Genomic DNA, 23,768 nt, shown 5'->3' with positions numbered 1-23,768 from the left:
TAATTTCAATTTAAACATATTGAAACTAAGGAAACCAAAAAATTAGGCCCAAATATTGGAGGGTGTGGGCGTGGCGTGCCCCTAAAGACGAGCATTTTCCCCATTTTTGGAAAATACGCCATTTTTCCAAATTTCTGGAGAAAGACGAAGTTATTTCTCTGAAACTATGACAGTTATTGTGTCCATTGTTTTTTTGTAAGGTAGGTAGGATTGTGGCATTTAAAAATCGTTTTAGTAAATTACTGTTGCGTTTACACAACTTGATTTATTTTATTTTTCCTCGGGTACTAAATTTTATGAAATTCCAAATTTAGTGGACTAGAACTCTTGTGGAACAACATGGAACAAAGTTTTGTTTTCACAGAAAGATGCCTCCTCTTTCAGCCCATATATACTTTTGTACCCGTCCCGTTCCGTCCGTTTAACACTTTTTTCAATTTATTGAAATTACATGGGTAAAAATGTGTATTTTTCTATACAGTTTCCATATGAATTACAGTTTTTGGACACAAATTACAACTTTTTTGAGTATATGAGTTTTTATACGAGTTATATAAGTTTTATTAAATCCCAAGGAGAATTTTTTTTAATTTTTGAAAAAATTTAATTTTTTTGTAATTTTTTTTTTTACAAATTTTTGAGAAAAAATTTTTTCGAAATTTTTTTCGAATTTTTTTTTTAGTTTTTTTTTTGGTGATTATTTTGTTTATTTGTCGGTGTTTGACCATCTTTAATACATAGGAAGATATAAAAACCACAAAAACACTCATATTTTGATGAAAAATAGTTAAAAAAATCAAAAGTTTAACTTTGACCTTGAATTTCTCTGCAACTACCAAACCGAAATTGACCGCTTATAATTCGTCTGAAAGCTGATGGTGTTATCTGTCTAACAAAAAAAAAGAATTATGAATATATATCTATCCCTTCAAAAGTTACAGAACTTTGACCAGGAAAAAACGATTCTGAACCACTGTGCGCCGTCAAAAAAAAAAAAAATCCACGTCTTTGAAAAAATATTTTTGAAAGAATATTTATTTTTAATTTCAGTCATTGAAAGAAATTTTTTTAATTCAGGATGTTGTTTTAATCAATAACGTTGAAAAAATGTTTTTTTTTTTAAATCCATGTCATTCAAAAAATATTTTTAAAAATCCACATCGTTGAAAAAATTATTTTTTTTTAAATTTAGATTGTTGAAAAATATTTTTTTTAAAAAAATCCACATCATTGAAAAATATTTTTTTAAAAAATCCACAACGTGGGAAAACATTTTTAAACAATCGATGTCATAAAAAATATTTTCTTTAAAAATCCACTTTGTTGGTTTTTCCACATCGTGGAAAAATAATTTTTAAAAAATCCACATCGTGGAAAAATGTTTTTAAAAAATCCACGCTTAAAGGCCAACAGAACTTTGAAAAAAATAATTACAAAAATCAAAGCTTAAAAAATCCACGCCCAAAGCAAAGGATCTTAGAAAAAAAAAATAATTACAAAAATCCCCGCTACACCTGAAAAAATCTTAACAAAAATCCTCTTCCTTTTTTTCAAAAATATAAAAAAACCACAGAGTTGAAGAATATTTTTTAAAAAATCTACGCCATTGATTTTTTTAAATCTACGTCGTTGTTTTTGTGTAAATTCACGTCGTTGAAAAATATTTTGGAAAAATCCACGTCGTTGAAAAAATATTTTTGTAAAATTTACGTCGTTGAGAAAGTATTTTTTAAAAATCCACATCATTGAAACAATATTTTTGAAAAATCCACGTCGTTAAAAATTATTTTTAAAAATCCAGGATATTGCAAAATATTTTTAAAAAGTCAATGAATTTTCTTAAATCTACATCGTACAAATTTTTTACAAATCTACGTCGTTCAAATTTAAAAAACATCCACGTCTTTGAACAATTTTTTTTAAAAAATACAAGCCGGTAAAAAAATATTTTTTTTTTAATTCAAGTGACTGTAAATATAACTTCTTAAAAAATCCACGTAGTTGAAAAAATATTTTTAAAAAATCCACGGGCCTATTTTTTTAAATCGACGTCGTTGAAAGAATATTTTTTTACACTCAGCTCGTTGAAAGAAAATTTTTTTAAATTCAGGTCCTTCAATGTTGAAAAAAACTTTTTTTTTATAAATCCACATTGTTAAAAACTATTTTTGTAAAAAATCCACATCGTGGAAAAATATTTTTTAAACAATCCACGTCATTAAAAAAAAAATTTAAAAAAATTCACTTTGTTGAAAAATGTTTTTTAAAAATCCACTTTGTTGAAAAATATTTTTTAAAAAATCCACATATGGAAAAATATTTTTAAAAAATCCAGATCTTGGAAAAATAATTTTTGAAATTCCACGTCGATGAAAAAAATATTTTTTAAAAAATTCACTAGTTGAAAAAAATATTTGTTTTACATCCGCGTCGTTGAACAAATATTTTTTAAACAAAAATATATTTTTTTTAAAAATCCAAATATTTTTTTCAAAATCCACTTTGTTGAAAAATATTTTTTCAAAAATCTACATCTTGGAAAAATATTTTTAAAAATTCCATGTCGTTGAAAAAAGTATAAATTCATGTAGTTGAAAAAAAAGTTTTTTTATACATCCGCGTAGCTGAAAAAATATATTTTTTAAAAAAACCAAATATTGTTTTAAAAAATCCACGTCGCTGAAAAAAAAAATATTTTTTTATAAATACATATCGTTGAAAAATATTTTTTAAAAAATCCACATCGTGGAATAACGACTTTTAACAATCCACGTCATTAAAAAAATATTTTTTTACAAAATCCACTTTGTTGAAAAATATTTTTTAAAATCCACGTTGTGGAAAAATAATTTTTAAAAAATCCACATCTTGGACATTTTTTTTAAATCCAGATCTTCGAAAAATTATTTTAAAAATTCCGATCGCTGAAAAAAATTATAAAATCAAGTCTTTGAAAAAAATATTTTTTAAAAAATTCACGTAGTTGATAAAAAATATTTTTCTTACATCCGCGTAGTTGAAAAAATATTTTTTTATACAAAAATATATTTTTTTAAAAAAATCCAAATATTTTTTTAAAAAATCCACTTTGTTGAAAAATATTTTTTAAAAATCCACTTGGTTGAAAAATATTTTTTTACGAATCCACTTTGTTGAAAAATCCACATCTTGGAAAAATATTTTAAAAATTCCACGTCGTTGAAAAAAAAATTATAATTTCACGTAGTTGAAAAAAATGTTTTTATTATACATCCGCGTCGTAGAAAAAATATTTTTTAAACAAAAATATATTTTTTTAAAAAACCAAATATTTTTTTAAAAAATCCACGTCGCTGAAAAAAAAATATTTTTTTTATAAAATCACGCCGTTGAAAAAAAATATTTTTTAAAAAATTCACGTCGTTGAAAAACATATTTTTTTACATCCACGTCGTTCAAAAAGGTTTTTTATACAAAAATATTTTTTTTTTTAAATCCAAATATTTTTAAAAAAAATGCTCGTTGTAGAAAGTATATATTATTTAAATCTACGTCATTGAGAAAATATTTTTTAAATCCACGTCACTGAAAAAGTATTAAAAAAATCCAAGACGTTGAAATTTATTTTTTTGAAAAATCTACGTTTATTAAAATATATAAAAAAATCCAGGTTATTGAAAAATATTTCAAAAAAAACAACGTTATTGAAAAATATTTTGAAAAATCGACGTTGTTGAAAAAAGATGTTTTACAAAAATCCACGTTGATTATTTTTAACAAATCCACGTCATTAAAAAAATATTTTTTAAAAAATCCTAGTGGTTAAAAATATTTTTTACAAAATCCCAGTGATCAAAAAAATATTTTTTAAAAAATCCACGTCGATACAAAATCTTTTTTACAAATCCACGTCGTTACAAATATTTTTTAAAAAATTCACTTCGTTGAAAAAATATTTAAAAAATCTGCATTGTTGAAAAAAAAATAAAAATCCACGTTCTAAAAAACATCTAGAAATAACATATTAATTTGTTGAAAAAATATCAAAAAAAATACGGTGTAAAAATTTTTTTAGGGAAATCACGTTGTAAAAATATTTTAAATAAAACCACCTTGTGGATTACTAAAAAATCCTGGTTGTTTAAAAAATATTTTTAAAGAAATTCAGGATGTAAATTTTTTTTATTAAATCCACGTTGTTGAAAAAATTTCGTGAAAATTAAAGAAATCCACGTTGTTAAAAAGTAATTTAAAAAAGTAAAAAATTCACGTTGTTGAAAAAATATTTTTAAAAATAGCCACGTTGCTGAAATAAAATTTTTAGAAAGGTCCACGTTTTTGAAAAAAATTAAAAAAATCAACGTTGTTTGAAAAATATATTTTAAAACCAGTAAGGAAAGGATCAAAGTCGGGCGGAGCCGACTATATGATACCCTACACCACTGTGAATATGTAAAATATAAATCGGAGCTATATCCAGATCTTAACCGATTTCGATATAATTTGGCACATTTATTTCCAGCCCGAATTTAGTCACACATTCCAAATATCATTGAAACCGGACTTATATAGCGTGTTTTGTGCAGCAAATACGCGAAATCGGACGAAAATATATATGGGAGCTATATCCAAATCTGAACAGATTTCGATATAATTTGACACATTTATTTCTAGACAGAATTCAGTCACATATTCCAAATTTCATCGAAATCGAAAAATATATTGCGTGTTTGGTACTGAAAATACGTGAAATCGTCCGAAAATATATATGGGAGCTATATCCAAATCTGAAGCAATTTCGATGTAGTTTCGCACATTTCTTTTTAGACCGAATTCCAAATTTCATCAAAATCGGACGTATATAGTGTGTCTGTTGCATCAAATACATCAAATCGGCCGAAAATATGTATGGGAGCTATATCCAAATTTGAACCGATTTTCACCAAAAGCAATAGCGTTCTTCCTATGGTTAAAAAAGTTGTAGTCCCCACTCAGCTGAATCGGACAAAAAATGCGACCTGTACGTTGCGAACAAAAATACATGGACAGACGGACGGACATGCATAAATCGACTCAGAAAGTGATTATATGTATGTATATCCCCAAAGGGAACTATGGGTATATTTCGTTTCCTTTTGTATGTTACATACAAATGCACAAAGACACATTACCCCTTACCACAGTGTGGTGTAGGGTATAAAAATCCAAGTTGTAAAAAAATTTTAAAAACCCAAAGTTTTTGAAAAAATATTTTTAAAAAGCTTCAAGTTGTTTTTTTTTTTGTAAACCACGGTATTGGAAAAGTAATCTTTATAACTCAACGTCATTTTTCGTCTGGTCTTTTAAACTATATATGTATTTTGCGTATACATGCTGGCAGCAGTTATACGTCACCAGAACCTTTCATACATATTTGTTTATTTTGCCAAAAGTAATTACAATTTTAACCACAATCGCCACACTGTTCCAATTACCTTCACACTTCCCAATCAAATGGACAACAGCAACAGCAGTGAAAGACAACACCAGGCCAAGTCCAAATCCATACAATCTCATAATAATATTAAAATATACTCGACTCGACTTGTAATAAGAAGTGAGAAGTGCAATTTAATGAATGCCAACTTTATTATTCAGCATTCAGCAGAAAACCACAAGCAACCAACCAACAAGCAACAGCAACAACATTGCACAAATTAACGAAAAACAAAACTGAAAACAACAGCAACATGAACGCCTGCAAAGAACTGAACTGTGAAGAGAATTTAATGAAAATAATGTGACATAAAACTAACCGACGAAACGATATGAAATAAGTACGACGACAACAACAAGAACATCAACGGAGAGTCAAAGAAAATACAAAATGATGGCTAAGGAAGGTTGCTGGCCATTTATAGACTCTGTTAGATGGCTCTTCAAATTGTCGCCATAGATGTAAACAACTATCCGTTTGAGACACCACCAAGCCTTCACACAAAATCTCTACATCTGAATAATCAGAACAAATGCATGTTTATGTCCGCCTTTTGCTGTCTTTTGTTGGATTTTCTCGCATGATCGTTGGCGTATTTTATGTACTACTGCGGATGCTGCTGTTGGTGTTTGCGTTGCTCGACGAACGACAGTGTTAATGGATAATGAATTATGAACGCAGTGTGCAATAAAATATGAAATTAAAATTGTAAATGTTCAAAATGTCACGCAAAATATGCAAATGTAGCAAAAATCTCAACATAAATGGACAGAATTGAAAATGACAGAAGCTTGCAAAAGCTGATAGAGGATTTGTGTGAAAACATGTAGTGGGTAAAATGCGATGGCTGTGAGCGTCTGATGGTGGTTGTATTTATGAATTAATTTAATTTAACTGAAGGAATTAGTGTTTTATGGGAGGATTAACAGACGAAGCACAGGGATGCCGCATTTGATTTTACTGACAAAAACGCCAATATTTTCGCTCACAGGCATGGATATTTTTCAAAGCGTTCGATTTTTTCAAAGATTTCAGGAGGCCATGGGTGTAGATTTTTTAAAAGATTTTTAGAGGCCCACAAGAGTGGTATTTTTCAAAGATTTTTAGAGGTCCATAAGAATGGATTTTTTCAAAGATTTTTAGAGGCCCATAGGCGTGGATTTTTTCAAAGATTTTTAGAGGCCCATAGGCGTGGATTTTTTCAAAGATTTTTAGAGGCCCATAGGCGTGGATTTTTTCAAAGATTTTTAGAGGCCCATAGGCGTGGATTTTTTCAAAGATTTTTAGAGCCCCATAGGCGTGGATTTTTTCAAAGATTTTTAGAGGCCCATAGGCGTGGATTTTTTCAAAGATTTTTAGAGGCCCATAGGCGTGGATTTTTTCAAAGATTTTTAGAGGCCCATAGGCGTGGATTTTTTCAAAGATTTTAGAGGGGCAATGGCGTGTATTTTTCAAAAATTTTTAGATGGGCAAAGGCATGTATTTTTCAAAAATTTTTAGAGGGGCAAGGGCGTGTATTTTTCAACGATTTTTAGAAGGGGCAAAGGCGTGTATTTTTCAAAGATTTTTAGAGGGGCAAAGGCGTGTATTTTTCAAAGATTTTTAGAGGGGCAAAGGCATGTATTTTTCAAAATTTTTTAGAGGGGCAAGGGCGTGTATTTTTCAAAGATTTTTAGAGTGGCAAAGGCGTGTATTTTTCAAAGATTTTTAGAGGGGCAAAGGCGGGCATTTTTCAAAGATTTTTAGAGCGACAAAGGCGTGTATTTTTCAAAGGTTTTAGAGGCCCATAGGCGTGGATTTTTTCAAAGATTTTTAGAGGCCCATAGGCGTGGATTTTTTCAAAGATTTTTAGAGGCCCATAGGCGTGGATTTTTTCAAAGATTTTTAGAGGCCCATAGGCGTGGATTTTTTCAAAGATTTTTAGAGGCCCATAGGCGTGGATTTTTTCAAAGATTTTTAGAGGCCCATAGGCGTGGATTTTTTCAAAGATTTTTAGAGGCCCATAGGCGTGGATTTTTTCAAAGATTTTTAGAGGCCCATAGGCGTGGATTTTTTCAAAGATTTTTAGAGGCCCATAGGCGTGGATTTTTTCAAAGATTTTTAGAGGCCCATAGGCGTGGATTTTTTCAAAGATTTTTAGAGGCCCATAGGCGTGGATTTTTTCAAAGATTTTTAGAGGCCCATAGGCGTGGATTTTTTCAAAGATTTTTAGAGGCCCATAGGCGTGGATTTTTTCAAAGATTTTTAGAGGCCCATAGGCATGGATTTTTTCAAAGATTTTTAGAGGCCCATAGGCGTGGATTTTTTCAAAGATTTTTAGAGGCCCATAGGCGTGGATTTTTTCAAAGATTTTTAGAGGCCCATAGGCGTGGATTTTTTCAAAGATTTTTAGAGGCCCATAGGCGTGGATTTTTTCAAAGATTTTTAGAGGCCCATAGGCGTGGATTTTTTCAAAGATTTTTAGAGGCCCATAGGCGTGGATTTTTTCAAAGATTTTTAGAGGCCCATAGGCGTGGATTTTTTCAAAGATTTTTAGAGGCCCATAGGCGTGGATTTTTTCAAAGATTTTTAGAGGCCCATAGGCGTGGATTTTTTCAAAGATTTTTAGAGGCCCATAGGCGTGGATTTTTTCAAAGATTTTTAGAGGCCCATAGGCGTGGATTTTTTCAAAGATTTTTAGAGGCCCATAGGCGTGGATTTTTTCAAAGATTTTTAGAGGCCCATAGGCGTGGATTTTTTCAAAGATTTTTAGAGGCCCATAGGCGTGGATTTTTTCAAAGATTTTTAGAGGCCCATAGGCGTGGATTTTTTCAAAGATTTTTAGAGGCCCATAGGCGTGGATTTTTTCAAAGATTTTTAGAGGCCCATAGGCGTGGATTTTTTCAAAGATTTTTAGAGGCCCATAGGCGTGGATTTTTTCAAAGATTTTTAGAGGCCCATAGGCGTGGATTTTTTCAAAGATTTTTAGAGGCCCATAGGCGTGGATTTTTTCAAAGATTTTTAGAGGCCCATAGGCGTGGATTTTTTCAAAGATTTTTAGAGGCCCATAGGCGTGGATTTTTTCAAAGATTTTTAGAGGCCCATAGGCGTGGATTTTTTCAAAGATTTTTAGAGGCCCATAGGCGTGGATTTTTTCAAAGATTTTTAGAGGCCCATAGGCGTGGATTTTTTCAAAGATTTTTAGAGGCCCATAGGCGTGGATTTTTTCAAAGATTTTTAGAGGCCCATAGGCGTGGATTTTTTCAAAGATTTTTAGAGGCCCATAGGCGTGGATTTTTTCAAAGATTTTTAGAGGCCCATAGGCGTGGATTTTTTCAAAGATTTTTAGAGGCCCATAGGCGTGGATTTTTTCAAAGATTTTTAGAGGCCCATAGGCGTGGATTTTTTCAAAGATTTTTAGAGGCCCATAGGCGTGGATTTTTTCAAAGATTTTTAGAGGCCCATAGGCGTGGATTTTTTCAAAGATTTTTAGAGGCCCATAGGCGTGGATTTTTTCAAAGATTTTTAGAGGCCCATAGGCGTGGATTTTTTCAAAGATTTTTAGAGGCCCATAGGCGTGGATTTTTTCAAAGATTTTTAGAGGCCCATAGGCGTGGATTTTTTCAAAGATTTTTAGAGGCCCATAGGCGTGGATTTTTTCAAAGATTTTTAGAGGCCCATAGGCGTGGATTTTTTCAAAGATTTTTAGAGGCCCATAGACGTGGATTTTTTCAAAGATTTTTAGAGGCCCATAGGCGTGGATTTTTTCAAAGATTTTTAGAGGCCCATAGGCGTGGATTTTTTCAAAGATTTTTAGAGGCCCATAGGCGTGGATTTTTTCAAAGATTTTTAGAGGCCCATAGGCGTGGATTTTTTCAAAGATTTTTAGAGGCCCATAGGCGTGGATTTTTTCAAAGATTTTTAGAGGCCCATAGGCGTGGATTTTTTCAAAGATTTTTAGAGGCCCATAGGCGTGGATTTTTTCAAAGATTTTTAGAGGCCCATAGGCGTGGATTTTTTCAAAGATTTTTAGAGGCCCATAGGCGTGGATTTTTTCAAAGATTTTTAGAGGCCCATAGGCGTGGATTTTTTCAAAGATTTTTAGAGGCCCATAGGCGTGGATTTTTTCAAAGATTTTTAGAGGCCCATAGGCGCGGATTTTTTCAAAGATTTTTAGAGGCCCATAGGCGTGGATTTTTTCAAAGATTTTTAGAGGCCCATAGGCGTGGATTTTTTCAAAGATTTTTAGAGGCCCATAGGCGTGGATTTTTTCAAAGATTTTTAGAGGCCCATAGGCGTGGATTTTTTCAAAGATTTTTAGAGGCCCATAGGCGTGGATTTTTTCAAAGATTTTTAGAGGCCCATAGGCGTGGATTTTTTCAAAGATTTTTAGAGGCCCATAGGCGTGGATTTTTTCAAAGATTTTTAGAGGCCCATAGGCGTGGATTTTTTCAAAGATTTTTAGAGGCCCATAGGCGTGGATTTTTTCAAAGATTTTTAGAGGCCCATAGGCGTGGATTTTTTCAAAGATTTTTAGAGGCCCATAGGCGTGGATTTTTTCAAAGATTTTTAGAGGCCCATAGGCGTGGATTTTTTCAACGATTTTTAGAGGCCCATAGGCGTGGATTTTTTCAAAGATTTTTAGAGGCCCATAGGCGTGGATTTTTTCAAAGATTTTTAGAGGCCCATAGGCGTGGATTTTTTCAAAGATTTTTAGAGGCCCATAGGCGTGGATTTTTTCAAAGATTTTTAGAGGCCCATAGGCGTGTATTTTTCAAAGATTTTTAGAGGGGCAAAGGCGGGTATTTTTCAAAGATTTTTAGAGGGACAAAGTCGTGTATTTTTCAAAGATTTTTAGAGGAGCAAAGGCTTGGATTTTTTCAAAGATTTTTAGAGGAACAAAGGCGTGGATTTTTTCAAAGATTTTTAGAGGAGCAAAGGCGTGGATTTTTTCAAAGATTTTTAGAGGAGCAAAGGCGTGTATTTTTCAAAGATTTTTAGAGGCCCATAGGCGTGGATTTTTTCAAAGATTTTTAGAGGCCCATAGGCGTGGATTTTTTCAAAGATTTTTAGAGGCCCATAGGCGTGGATTTTTTCAAAGATTTTTAGACGCCCATAGGCGTGGATTTTTTCAAAGATTTTTAGACGCCCATAGGCGTGGATTTTTTCAAAGATTTTTAGAGGCCCATAGGCGTGGATTTTTTCAAAGATTTTTAGAGGCCCATAGGCGTGGATTTTTTCAAAGATTTTTAGAGGCCCATAGGCGTGGATTTTTTCAAAGATTTTTAGAGGCCCATAGGCGTGGATTTTTTCAAAGATTTTTAGAGGCCCATAGGCGTGGATTTTTTCAAAGATTTTTAGAGGCCAATAGGCGTGGATTTTTTCAAAGATTTTTAGAGGCCAATAAGCGTGGATTTTTTCAAAGACTTTTCAAAGATTTGTTGATGGCCATAGCCGTGGATTTTTTCAAAGACTTTTCAAAGATTTGTTGGTGGTCATAGCCGTGGATTTTTTCAAAGACTTTTAGAGGCCAATAAGCGTGGATTTTTTCAAAGACTTCTCAAAGATTTGTTGATGGCCATAGCCGTGGATTTTTTCAATGATGTTTTTTTTTATTTTTAATCTGTGCATGAGATCGTATAAATAATGCCGTTAGTCATACCTTAATGTGAACTCGTTGTTCACATTTATAGCTTATTATGCTTGTTTTCAAAATTCCATTTCAAAATTTATGACACAAGAAATATATTATCCACTTAATCCAAGAATTTCCATTGAAGTCCACACAGTAGAAATAATAAAATAATTTAATTTATATGGCGCAAAATATTCCTCACAAAAATTCGCATTAAATTACCGCAAAAATTATAGCATTTAGTCGACCACAAATTACGTTAAATAAAAAAAGAATTAAATTTTTTGACATCCCATAAATTTGTTTGTGTTTGTGTTGAATAAGCAAAGCAACGAAACAAAAATCATAACCACCGCATCAATAAATTTATTTAAATAAATGCTCACTACATATATCCTTAATGCCATGATGATAAAATATTATTATGGTCCTCTCACTCACGTCTATATGTATGTCTACAGTGTGATCAGCAGTCAGTGGCACTGAGTGCGTTATAATTAAATCGTAAAAAAATATGAATAATGTCATTCCTCTTGTCTTTTGAATTGTTTTTAATTAATTTTCATTGAAATTAATGAACTTCCCCCCACATATGCACTCATGGCACGTATAAAGCAAGGCGTCAGCATCAAATAGACAATCACAAATAATATGACCAGCCACTGACTTGCCACACATTCATGTGTCACATAAATTTCAATGATATTTTCAACAACAGCAACAAAAACATTTTTTGCTCAAACAGATTTTTTTAATAACTCATAGCTAAAGAGAGCGTGTGTGTGTGCTTTTTGCCAATTGTGAAATGAGTAAGTGTTTGTATGTTTGCCTATAAACCAAGAAATCAGCAATCCCACGTATAGCAATAAGCTATAATTTTGCATCGCATCGCATGGACCACAAAAAAATGTTTGAGGAATATTTCTTTGTTGCAAGAAATAAAGGGTTATTTTGTTGAGACTGCAGCATCGTGGTTGTTTTGACAACCTTTTGGCACGTTAAATAAAAAATAAAAAAGTCCTCGTAGTCTTCTATTCCATAGGAGACCTCATGGTATTCTCTCCTATTAAAGACCTTGTGCTCCCTGCCAATTTTGGCCTATAAAAATGAATATGAAGTCTTCCGCCTTAAATGTATTTTTATCATTCTCTTGAAATAACCCTTTAAGACCTCAATCATCCATTGGAAATCTCCATACATAAATGGTAACATAATCACACACGCAGCGTATTAGTTACCTAATTATTTCAACAATTTTATGTGTGGCATTATTTTATCAAATTTACAACGTCAGCAATTTGTGCCGTTTAATTTTTTTTTGCTGTATTTGTAGCAGTTAATTTTTTGTTTCTTGTTGTGAGCAGCGTTTTTTCTGTTTATGCTGTCAACAAAAAAAATCTGGTTGCTTGGATGTTTTTGCGCAAAGAGCTTGGCCAGCAGTAAAAATAATAAAATTATTTAACATTTTTATAAGGCCTTCTCGGCAGACTCGCCAGCAATGCAACAAAAAGAGACTCAATGAATGTTTTTGAGATTTTTACTGATGTCCATTAATGTCATCGTATATCGTCATTTGGGAGCAAAAGAAGTTGTAACGAGTCGGAGTACAAGCGACCAGTCAATAGGCTTTTGAAATTACTGTCAAGAATGGAACAAAAAATGCCTAACTGGAAATGGTCACTCAATGTGGAATGGAGTAGGGTGGGGGCTATAATGCGGGTTGTTTTGTTGTGATAACACCACAAAAGACAAATCCAAATCCATGACCAATTGTTTATTGTATTTTATGGTCTGCTGATAATCGTTATACTTTTAATTTTATTACAAAATGTCATTTGTAAGTGGCTGTGGCCATAAAAACAAAAGAATAACACGTAGATTTGTAATCAGGTTATTGCAGTTGTTGGTCATAAGAAAATTCGTGTACATTAATTAATTGCTTTTAAGAGCTTTAAAAGTGTTGTGAAATATAAGCGAAATAATAAAGTATGTGATTTAAATTAATATACATTTGAATACTATTTTATTGATATATTTTTGAATAACGAAATCATTTCTTTTTATATTTTTAGGTAAGTTTCCATCATTTTTATACTCTACAATTCTTTGTCTTATGAAAGAGAAGGTAAGATACCATACTCACAATTGCCGGAAAATAAATATGTTTATAGAGCGATATATATTGTGGAACAAGGTGTAATGGTATGCACACCCGCCTTGCACGCTGATGGTCGTGGGTTCGATTCCCCGGCCAAGCAACATCAAACAATTTTCAACGGTGACAAAATACCCCTCAGCCATGTAAAACTTCTCTACAAGTGGTGTCTTAAGACACGCCGTTCGGACTCGGCGATAAACTGTAGGTCCCATATCATTGAGCTAATATGAATCGGGGTGCACTCATTGATATGAGAGAAGTCTCCCTTGTCCCATCTAGGATGTTTGTGGAACAAATATTTTAATTCTTGAAGGGAGTAACCGATTAAGTCCATACTTTGCACATCGTACAATTTCTTCCAGAGTTAGACGAGGTTCTAGTATGGACTCAATCGGTCCACTCCTTCGGGTACCTTCCACACAAAATTTCGGAAAAGTTCAGTTTACGACCTGTTCGCGAATCTCTTTGATTTTTCTTGTAGCAACTTGTATTCACTGCCCCGCTTACGACGGTACAAGTTTCATTAGGGGCAAGTCCATACTTCCTGAAAAAATAGCCTGAAAGTTGCAAAAAACCCCTATGACAACACCGTGTGTAGTGGTTGGAGCGCAAGATAACTCTCGAACGGATCTGCCGATTCGGTACACAATTTGGCCTTAGTAATATTTTGTCCAAACATAGTTTAAGTTCGAAGATAAACCATATCGGTCCACTCCTTCTGGTACCTCCCCCACAAAAGTTCAAAAACGTTCGGAAAAATGTTGAAAAATTGTGCGCACGATAACTCTTGAAGGGAGTGACCTATGTAATCCATACTCTGCATATCCTATTATATCTACCAGACATAGATCAGGTTCAAATATGGACTATATTAGTCAACTCCTTCTGGTACCTCCCACACAAAATTTCGGATAAGTTAACTTTAGGAACTGCTCTCGAATCACTTTTATTTTTTTTAAGCAATTTGCACCCGCTACCTCCATTACGATGGTAAAAGTTATTTCAGGGGTAAGTCCACATTTCTTGGGAAAACAGGCCGAAAGGTGTAAAAACCCTATGCCACGATAACTCTCGGACTGTTCAACCGATTTGGTCAAACATTTAGTCTTCGTCAAATTTTATCCAAACATAGTTTCATGAGGCAATACCGGACCAGAACTTCCCCTACTTCTCCCCCAATAAAATGTCACTAAAATGCTAGAATGATATCACATGAATTAGTCAACCAATTTGGTCCAAACTTTGGTTCTCCTAATATTTTGTCAATATTTAGTTTAAATTCTAAAATGGCCCATATCGGTCCTCCCTGAGGGTACCTCCCCCACAACCGATTTGGTCCAAAACTTGGCCTTCGTCATATTTTGTCCAAACTTAATTTCAGTTCGAAGATGGCCAATACCGGTCCACAACTTCCGGTACTTCCCCTCAATATTTAAAAAATGTCACTAAAATCGCATGCACGATATATCTTGAACGGGACAACCAATTTGCTCAAAACTTTGGAACTCCTAATATTTTGTTCAAATTTATGTTAACCATATCGGTCGTCTCCTTAGGGTACCTCCACCACAAAAGTTCAACGTTTGTGGCTAAGGGTCTGTTCGAAGATTCTTTGGAAATGTATACCGATGCTGTTCCTTGTGGACCTGTTTACAGCGATATTATGTTTTCCGTGGACAAGTCCATGTTTCCTGGAGTACTGGTCCAAAATTTATACGATGACCGACTGAAATGTCTAGTGGGCGTGATATATATCGAAAAATATGACTCGAAAAATAAGATCCACTTCCATAATGGACTATGTCGGCCCATTCCATTAAGTAACTCCTTCCCAACAATTTTGATCTTAAATCCGAATCCACATTTTTGTCGGCAAGTTCAAATGGTCGAAAAGGGCCACAAAATTCTAAAGAGACCCTAAATACATTCGATCTTCCCGTAGGTGAAAGCTTCACTTCACATTGGCTGAGGGTATATCTCTGTCAGCAAAGCCGACTGACACTTCTTTACTTGTTTTGAAGCAACTTGCATTCGCTGCTCAATTACGACGGTAAAAGTTTTTTTCAGGGCCAAGCCCATAATTCTTGAGAAAACAGCCCGAAAGGTGTAAAAAAAACCTATGGCACCATATGTAGTGGCTGGAGAGCTCGATAACTTTCGAGCAAACCGATTTGGTCCAAAATTTGGCTTTGCTGATATTTTGTCATACTTTCAGTTCGAAGATAGGCAATACCGGTCCACAACTTCCGGTAGTTCCCCCGAATATTTAAAAAATGTCACATAAGGGTATGCAAGATATCTCTTGAACAAATTTGGTCCAAACTTTGGATCTCCTAGTATTTTGTCCAAATTTAGTTTAACTTCTAAAATGGAGGTACCTTAGGGTACCTCCTCCACAAAATTCAACATTTGTGTCTAAGTGCAGTTTAAGGTCTGTTCGCAGATCCTTTGGAAATGTATGCCGATGCTTTTCGTTTTTGTCCTGCTTACAACGGTATTATGTTTTCCGTGGACAAGTACATGCTTCCTGACATACTGGTCCATAAGTTATATGATGACCCACTGAAATGACTAGTGGGGACATCTATCGAAAATATATGATGCCCAAAATAAGACTAGTGGGCGCGATATCTATAGAAAAGATATTACTTCCCAAATAAAATGCACTTCCATAATGGACTATGTCGGTCCATTCCTTTAAGTACCTCCTCTGCAACACTTTTGAACTTTAATCCTAATCCATATTTTCATCACCAAGTTCAAATGTCCAAAAAAAGGCCACACAATAATTAAAAGACCATAAATACATTCGATCTGACCGTAGATGAAAGTTTCAATTCACATAGGCTGAGGATATATCACTGTCGGCAAATCCGACTGATATTTTTGACTTGTTTTGTTTAATTTTGCAATATAAATTTATTGCACTATTGGTTGGCAGTTCCTGCACTACAAGATCCAGTACATGGAGATCCGGTAGCACATTTAGGGCAGCTTGTGAAGTACTCTTCGTGGTACCGGTGATTAGTATTGATGCAGTTCTTTGGACGTCATTTAATTTACGTAGATGCGATGCCTTGCTCAAAGCATTCCAGCATGGCAAAGCTCCATGGGAAATACCAAGCCGTATCAACCATCAGCTCTTGCCACTGGAGTTCTCGTAGGAACATGTCTATTTTCGTGCTCCTCGCCATTTCTTTCCGACGTTGGTTTGGGGTCCAGATCTTACTTACTTATTTAGCTGGCCCATTACAGAACATTTGTTCCATAGGCCGAACTAAGAAAAAATCTCCATTTCTCTCTATTTGTTGCTTCGCACTCTGGAATACCGCGCCTTTTCATCTCTTCATGCACTTGTTTGCGCCATCTATTCATTGGCCTGCCAATTCTGCGTGCACCGCCAAGCGGCCCGTATTTATACGCCCTTTTAGCGGGTTCATCTTCGCTCATTCTTATGATATGGCCTAGCCAACGCAATCGCTGCATCTCGATACGTTTAACTATATTGATGTCGTTGTATAGCAGATACAGCTCGTGGTTCATGCGACGTCGATATTCACCGTCAACGCAGATTGGTCCGTAGATCTTTCGAAGAATTTTTCTCTCAAACACACCAAGCACTGCAATGTCTGCTTGCGCAAGTACCCAGGCTTCGGAGCCATACACCAGCACACGGGTAGTATCAGTGTTTTGTAGAGCGTTATTTTTGTTTGACGAGATGTGGCTTTGCTTTTAAATTGCTTACTTAAACCAAAGTAGCATCTGTTAGCCAATACAATTCTTCTTTTTATTTCACAACTGATGTCGTTTGTTGTGTTTACGGAAGTGCAGAGGTAGACGAAGTCTTTTACCACCTCAAAATTATAGGAACCAACTTCCACAGTTGGTCCGAGTTCAATGGACGCATTGCGCGTCGACACCATTAATGTTGTCTTCTCACCGTTAACCGCCAGAACCACTTTAGCAGATTCTCCTTCGACCTTCATAAAGGTATCAGTTACTTATTTTACTGATCGTCCCATGATGTCTATATCATCAGCGTAATCAACTAACATGTGGCTATTGGTGTAGATTGTACCACTTCTTTTGACGTTTGCCTCTCGTATAACCTTTTCCAGCAGGATGTTGGAGAGATCGCACGAAATGCTGTGTCCTTGTCTGAAACCTCTTTTGCTACTAAACTCTTCGGAGAGGTTCTTTCCTATTTTAACTGAGGACCTCGTGCTAGTTAAAGTCATTCTACAAAACCGGATAAGCTTTGCGCGGATACCATATTCAGACATGGCTTGGAATACCTTTGAACGCAGCGGGCGGTCGAAGGCTGCTTTATAATCGACAAAAAGGTGGTAGGTGTCGATCTGCATCTCTTGGGTCTTCTCCAGGATTTGCCGCAGGGTAAATATCTGGTCAATGGTGGACTTGCCAGGTCTAAAGCCGCATTGATATGGTCCAATTATCACGTTGACCATAAGCTTTAGTCGTTCGCACAATATCCTTGACACGATCTTGTAGGCAATAGGTAGAAGACGTATGCCCCCATAGTTGGAGCATATAGTCTTATCTCGCTTCTTGTGGACTGGACACAGTATACTCAGGTTCCAATCGTCGGGTACTCGTTCTTCCCGCCAGATGGTGCTAACTAACTGATGAATACACCTTATCAGCGTGTCGGCTACGGTTTTGAACAGCTCGGCTGGTAAGCCATCGGCTTCTGATGCCTTATTACCGGCTTTATTGCTGACTTTACCTCATCTTGGCTGGGTGGTATACATTCAATACCATCTTCTGGGATAGGGTCTGTGGTATCTTCGTCGTCTTCGCTGCTATTGGATATCAACAGTTTTGAAAAATGTTCTTTCCATATCCTGAGCACACTATCTGTATCAGTTACCAAATTACCTTGCTGGTCTCTACAGGAGAGTGTGCCTGTACCAAAGCCATCAATTTTATGCTTGACACTTTGGTAGAATTTTCGGACTTCATTCTGGTTCCTGTACATCTCGATTTTTTCACACTCCTGCTTTTCCATCTCTCTCTTTTTTGGCGAAAAGGACGTTTCTCCTCTCTCCCTTTCTCCCGATATCTCTCTCGTGCGCTACACGTTGCTACGGATTGTAAAATAGCCCTATATGCCGCATTTTTCTCTTCGGTAGCAGTACGACACTCCTGATCATACCATGGATTCCTTGGTGGAGGTCTCTGGTACGCAAGTATGGATTTTTCGGCTGTTTGCATGGAGTGGGCAATACTTTGTCATTGCGCTGATATGTTATCGGGATGAGGAGTGCTTTGATTAAGCAATTGGGCTAGTTGAGTGGAATATGCTGTGGCTATCTGTTCTGATTGCAGCTTGCTGATGTCTAACTTTCGTGTTGTGTCTGTTCGTACTTTGTTTGCTACGTTTAACCGGGTGCATACCTTTGCTGCAACAAGGTAGTGGTCCGAGTCTATGTTTGCTCCTCGGAACGAACGCACATCCAACACGCTCGATGAATGCCTTCCATCTATCACAACGTGATCAATTTGATTTCTTGTTTTCTGATCTGGAGACAGCCAGGTGCCCTTATGGATGTCGAGATGTTGAAATCTGGTGCTGCTAACTACCATTTTTTTGCCGCTGCGAAGTCTATCAGATTCATACCATTGTCAGATGTTTCACTGTGCAGACTGAATTTTCCGACTGTTGGGCCAAACTTATTTTCCTTTCCAATTTTGACATTAAAATCGCCTAGAATAATTTTAATGTCATGGGCAGGACAACGGTCATATGTTTCTTCTAAGCGCTCGTAAAATATATCTTTGGTCTGTTCGTCCTTTTCTTCAGTAGGAGCATGAGTCTCCGACTAACTACAAATCCGCAACCAAACGCATACTTTATGTCATGGCAGCTATAATAGAGTGCGTCAACTTTAGGTGTTGTTGTGACGCGTTTCCCAATCCATCATGTTTCCTGTATGGCAATAATATCGGCCTTGTACTTTTCAAGTACGTCTGCCAATGCGAAGACTGCACCTTCTCTATAAAGAGCGCGAACATTCCAGGTGCAGATTCGCAGATTATGGTCCTTAAAACGTTTGCGGGGTTCGTCATCTTTAGAGGGATTCGTTTTTCTTTTCTTTTATTTTTTCATAGTAGGCTGCTTTTTCTAGAGGAGGGTTATTAACCCGGCGCCCAAACCCAAGTTTTTAACGTTCTTATGGGTGAACGCGCGGAACATGTTAGCTCTCTACCTTGAACGGGTGTTAAAGGCAGTTCCCCAGGTGACACCACGGGGAGGTCAGTGTCCACTTGAGATGAAAGAGGGACCAAGATAAATCCTGGACTTTGCCATCATGTCGATTTACCTACTGGTACGGTGACAGTTTGGATTTCTATCTTCTTCGTGAACAGAACCAGCTTTACTATTATTGGTTTCACCCAATGTCGACAATTTGAATAGAACTTCTTGCATAAGTTCCGATAGAGTTTGTGGGAACATATCGCTAATCGTGTTGACTACATCATTAGCGTATGTACTGGTTTTAAGTCATATTTTGTCAAATTCCTTGAGCATTTTTTTATCTTTGTATCTATGGTTATAAGACACCACCATGTGGCGTGCTCCTGGTGACAGGCTTCCGATTGGAACTTTTACATTTGCTTGAGTTAATTATCCTGCTGCCCAGCATTTCGTCAATCCAGCTAAGTTAATGAATATATTATGGATGGATTCAAGCCCAACGTTACGTCAAGAGAGGCTACTAACGTGTAGTTTCACCCATCTACACTTCTCTCGATAAAACCAACGTCCTCATTCAGCGCTTTTAATGTAGTCATATTGGACAGAACTTATAGCAGTATTCGAAAGTTTGACTTTATTTGGGAAGGAAGATATTTTTTCGACATCTATCTAGATGATAACTCTATAGTCTTTTGAAATACTTTCCTGCTTGGGAATGTATGCCAATTTGACTTCCATCCGTAGAACCGGAATAATCGAAAAAACACAGACTAGCTATGAAAATATTATGGAACCAGTGCCTCCAATGAGTTTTGCACCACTGCAGGTACAATACCATGTGGCACGAGTGTTTTAAATGTTTTATCGTCTACGACATTTTCGAGCGACTTATTGTATGTACCCTTAAACATGGAGTTTTTGAGACTTCTATCCACTTCTTTTTTTAATCATAATATGTAGTGTATAATTGAATACCGAAGCCATAATTGAATATCTGTGTAAAATTTGACACTTTTGATTTCTTTTATTTTTTGCTGTGTTGATGCTGCTCCTCAGCAAAACATTTCAGTACGTTTTCAGATATTTTCGACTAAAGTGGAACCTTTATCGCACCTTGAAAAGTCGAATTCTGTAAAAACTATAGAAATACTCATAACTTCTTTAATATTGGTCCAAAAAGAAAAAAAAAAAAACATTTTTGCGTTCTTTTTTTATTTTGTTTTATCAGCTTTTTATCCCGCTTTGTCGACGGTGTTGCGTGCTGCCGGGAACCAGTTGTAGAAGAATAAGACGGCAGCTTTTCCAAGGGGGCCGGTGTCCAGTCTCGAGTGTGGCTATGGTCAGACTCGCTGCTGGGGCTCGCAGGTTCCGCACAATCCTCGTGTCCACCAGTGTCCGCAACGGTTACGTAATGGAGCTTGTGTAGTCCGCTGGAAAAAACCCCAACCCAAAGGAAAGCAAGAGGTTTTTCTTGAATCTTAAAATTTATTGGTTTTCAGCAGTCTTTGGGTGGGTGACGGTACTGGCGTAGCGTGGATAGAAGAGGATCTAATCCAAGATGTAGGTTTTAAAAGGCACTATCAGTATCACTTCGTTTTTCTCGGTTTTCTTTGTTAAAACGTTCATTTTTATGTATGTATACTCAAACCATTTGTGTTCGATGACAAAAGAAATATGAAATGACAAGTAAGACTGAAACGGAGCCCAACACTTTTCTATGGTGCCGCCGTCAGTATTGCTTGCCATGCCGGAGATCCTTCTCTAAATACAGCCTCCAGCGATCTTCGAAAGCGCACGTCGCCATCAGCTATCTAATAAAAAATTAACAAAAATTTTGCACAGTGGGCTTGGGCGCATTTTTCGCGATTTAATATTAAATATATATTTTATCAATGATTTTATCTTCCACTTTCCTCTAATTTTTTGTATTAAACTACGATTAATTACACAAATTTTAAGTCCTATCTGGTAGTGGGATTCAAATAACAACAATTTGTTTTTAAATTTTTAAAATTTGTTATTTTACCAAAAATAATATTTTTGTACCCTACTCCACAATGTGGGAAGGGTATTATAAGTTTGTTTTGCTAAAAATTGCATGTATCACCGCGAAATATTCGTCGTAGACGCCCAATGTGGTGTAGCTTTTTTATACCCTCCACCATAATATAGAGGGTATAATTAAATTTGTTTTTCCGTTTGTAACACATTGAAATATTTATCGGAGACCCTATAAAGTATATATATTCTTGTTCAGGGTAAAATTTTATGTCGATATAACCAAGTCCGTCCGTCCGTCTGTTGAAATCAAGATACAGCTCGCAATTTTGAAGATAACGAATTCTAATTAGGTATGGAAGTTTCTACTACTCCTAGGATGTTTGGTATTGCAAATGTCCACGTTTGATATAGCTCCCATAGAACCACACCTCCCGATTTTCGGTATTTGGAAGGTTTTAGCCCCATTATCACACCGAAATGGCTGAAATTTGGTATTTAGTCTTCCTTGGGGGTGCAAAACTTTTCCCCAGAAATTGTTTGGTACAGGTTCACGCCTTCATATAGCCCCCGTAGAGCGGCACCTCCCGATTTTCTGTATTTTGAAGGTTTTGACCTTAATTTATATAATACTAGCTGAACCCGGTGCGCTTTGCTACCCCGACTTAGATAAAATATAATGCAATGCTTTTTTAATATTTTAACGTATAAATATAGGAGATATGAAGGCGTTCTCTACCCATTCAGGGCTGTTTTGGAGCTACTATGGTATTTTTGTATGTTTCAGGACGTAACACTCCTCCTAAAGCCTTTTCGACTATAAGTATTCCTAGGGTAGTTATATACTCTAACAATATTAATTTCTCTTTTTTTACAGATTGGATTTGGAGTGAATAAAATTAGGAACGTTTGAGGATAGTTGTAATTTATTTTATAAATGGGACTTATTATTACTCTTAGGATAACTCCTCTTGTATTCAAAATTTTTACTCAAATAATGATTTAGTTATATCATATTAAAACATTATTCTTAAGAAGTCTCTCAAAGATATAATATTTAATGCTGTAGCCTTGGTCAATTCGTTCTCAACTATAAGTACTCGTACTTGTGTATATAATGATGACTTCTAAGTATCTTCAAAATTTCATTCAAATTAGACATATGTAACAAAAACATGACAATATATATGGGAGCTATATTCCGATCTGAACAGATCTCGATATCATTTTGCACATTTATTTTTACACGAAATCCCGTCTCGCATTCCAAATTGCAATGAAATTGAACATACATAACGTGTTTGGTGCACAAAATGCAAGAAATCTGCCGAAAATATACATGGGAGCTATAATCAAACTTGAACCGATTTTGATATAATTTGGAACATTTGTTTTTAGACCAAATTCCGTCACACATTCCAAATTTCAGCGAAATTGGACACACATAGCGTGTTTGCTGCATAAATTACAGGAAATCGGCCGAAAATATATATAGGCAATATCCAAATATGAACCGATTTCGATATAATTTGGCACATTCATTGCTATACCAAATTCCGTCACACATTCCAAATTACATTGAAATTGGACATAAATAGCGTGTTTGGTGCATAAAATATAGCGAATCGGCCGAAAATATATAAGGGAGCTATACCCAAATTATAACCGATTTCGATATAATTTTGCACATTTATGTATAGACCAAATTCCGTCAGACATTCCAAGTTTCAGCGAAATTGGACATACATACAGTGTTTGGTGCATAGATTACAGGAAATCGGCCGAAAATATATATATAGGGGCAATATCCAAATATGAACCGATTTCGATATAATTGGCACATTTGTTTCTAGACCAAATTCCGTTACACATTCCAAATTTCAGCGAAATTGGACATATGCAGCGTGTTTGGTCCATCCAATGCGGAAAATCGACCGAAAATATATATGGGAGCTATATCCAAATCTGAACCGATTTCGATAGAATTTGGCACATTTATTTCTAGACCAAGTTCTGTTACACATTCCAAATTTCAGCGAATTTGGTCATATATAGCGTGTTTGGTGTATCAAATGCGGAAAATCGGCCGAAAATATATATGGGAGCTACATCCAAATCTGAACCGATTTCGATATAATTTGGCACATGTATTTCTAGACCATGTTGATTCACACTTTCCAAATTTTATTGAAATTGGATATCAATAGCGTGTTTGGTGCCTCAAATACATGAAATCGGACGTAGGAGCTATATCCAAATCTGAACCGATTTCGATATGAATTGGCACATATATTTCTAGGCCAATATCAATCACACATTTAAA

The 23,768-nt window shown here is 35.3% G+C and overlaps 1 protein-coding gene across 18 annotated transcripts in view; it reads left to right on the top strand.

Moving 5' to 3' along the window:
- The window catches only part of elB (zinc finger protein elbow B), a 239,354-nt gene that overhangs the window by 156,075 nt on the left and 59,511 nt on the right, over nt 1-23,768 (top strand). Inside the window, exon 1 of one of the 18 annotated variants that reach the window (XM_073967636.1) lies at nt 13,148-13,194. The exons of the other annotated variants lie outside the window; for them this stretch is intronic. Coding sequence (XP_073823737.1) covers nt 13,183-13,194 — 12 coding nt within the window. The 5' untranslated portion in view covers nt 13,148-13,182. Of the gene's footprint in view, nt 1-13,147; nt 13,195-23,768 lie in introns of those variants that run through there. 18 annotated transcript variants of the gene reach the window in all.

The sequence above is a fragment of the Musca autumnalis genome, unplaced genomic scaffold, assembly GCF_047663935.1.
Source record: "Musca autumnalis isolate F117 unplaced genomic scaffold, ASM4766393v1 scaffold_2, whole genome shotgun sequence".
Lineage (NCBI taxonomy): Eukaryota > Metazoa > Arthropoda > Insecta > Diptera > Muscidae > Musca > Musca autumnalis.
This window is presented reverse-complemented; position numbering and strand designations above follow the sequence as displayed.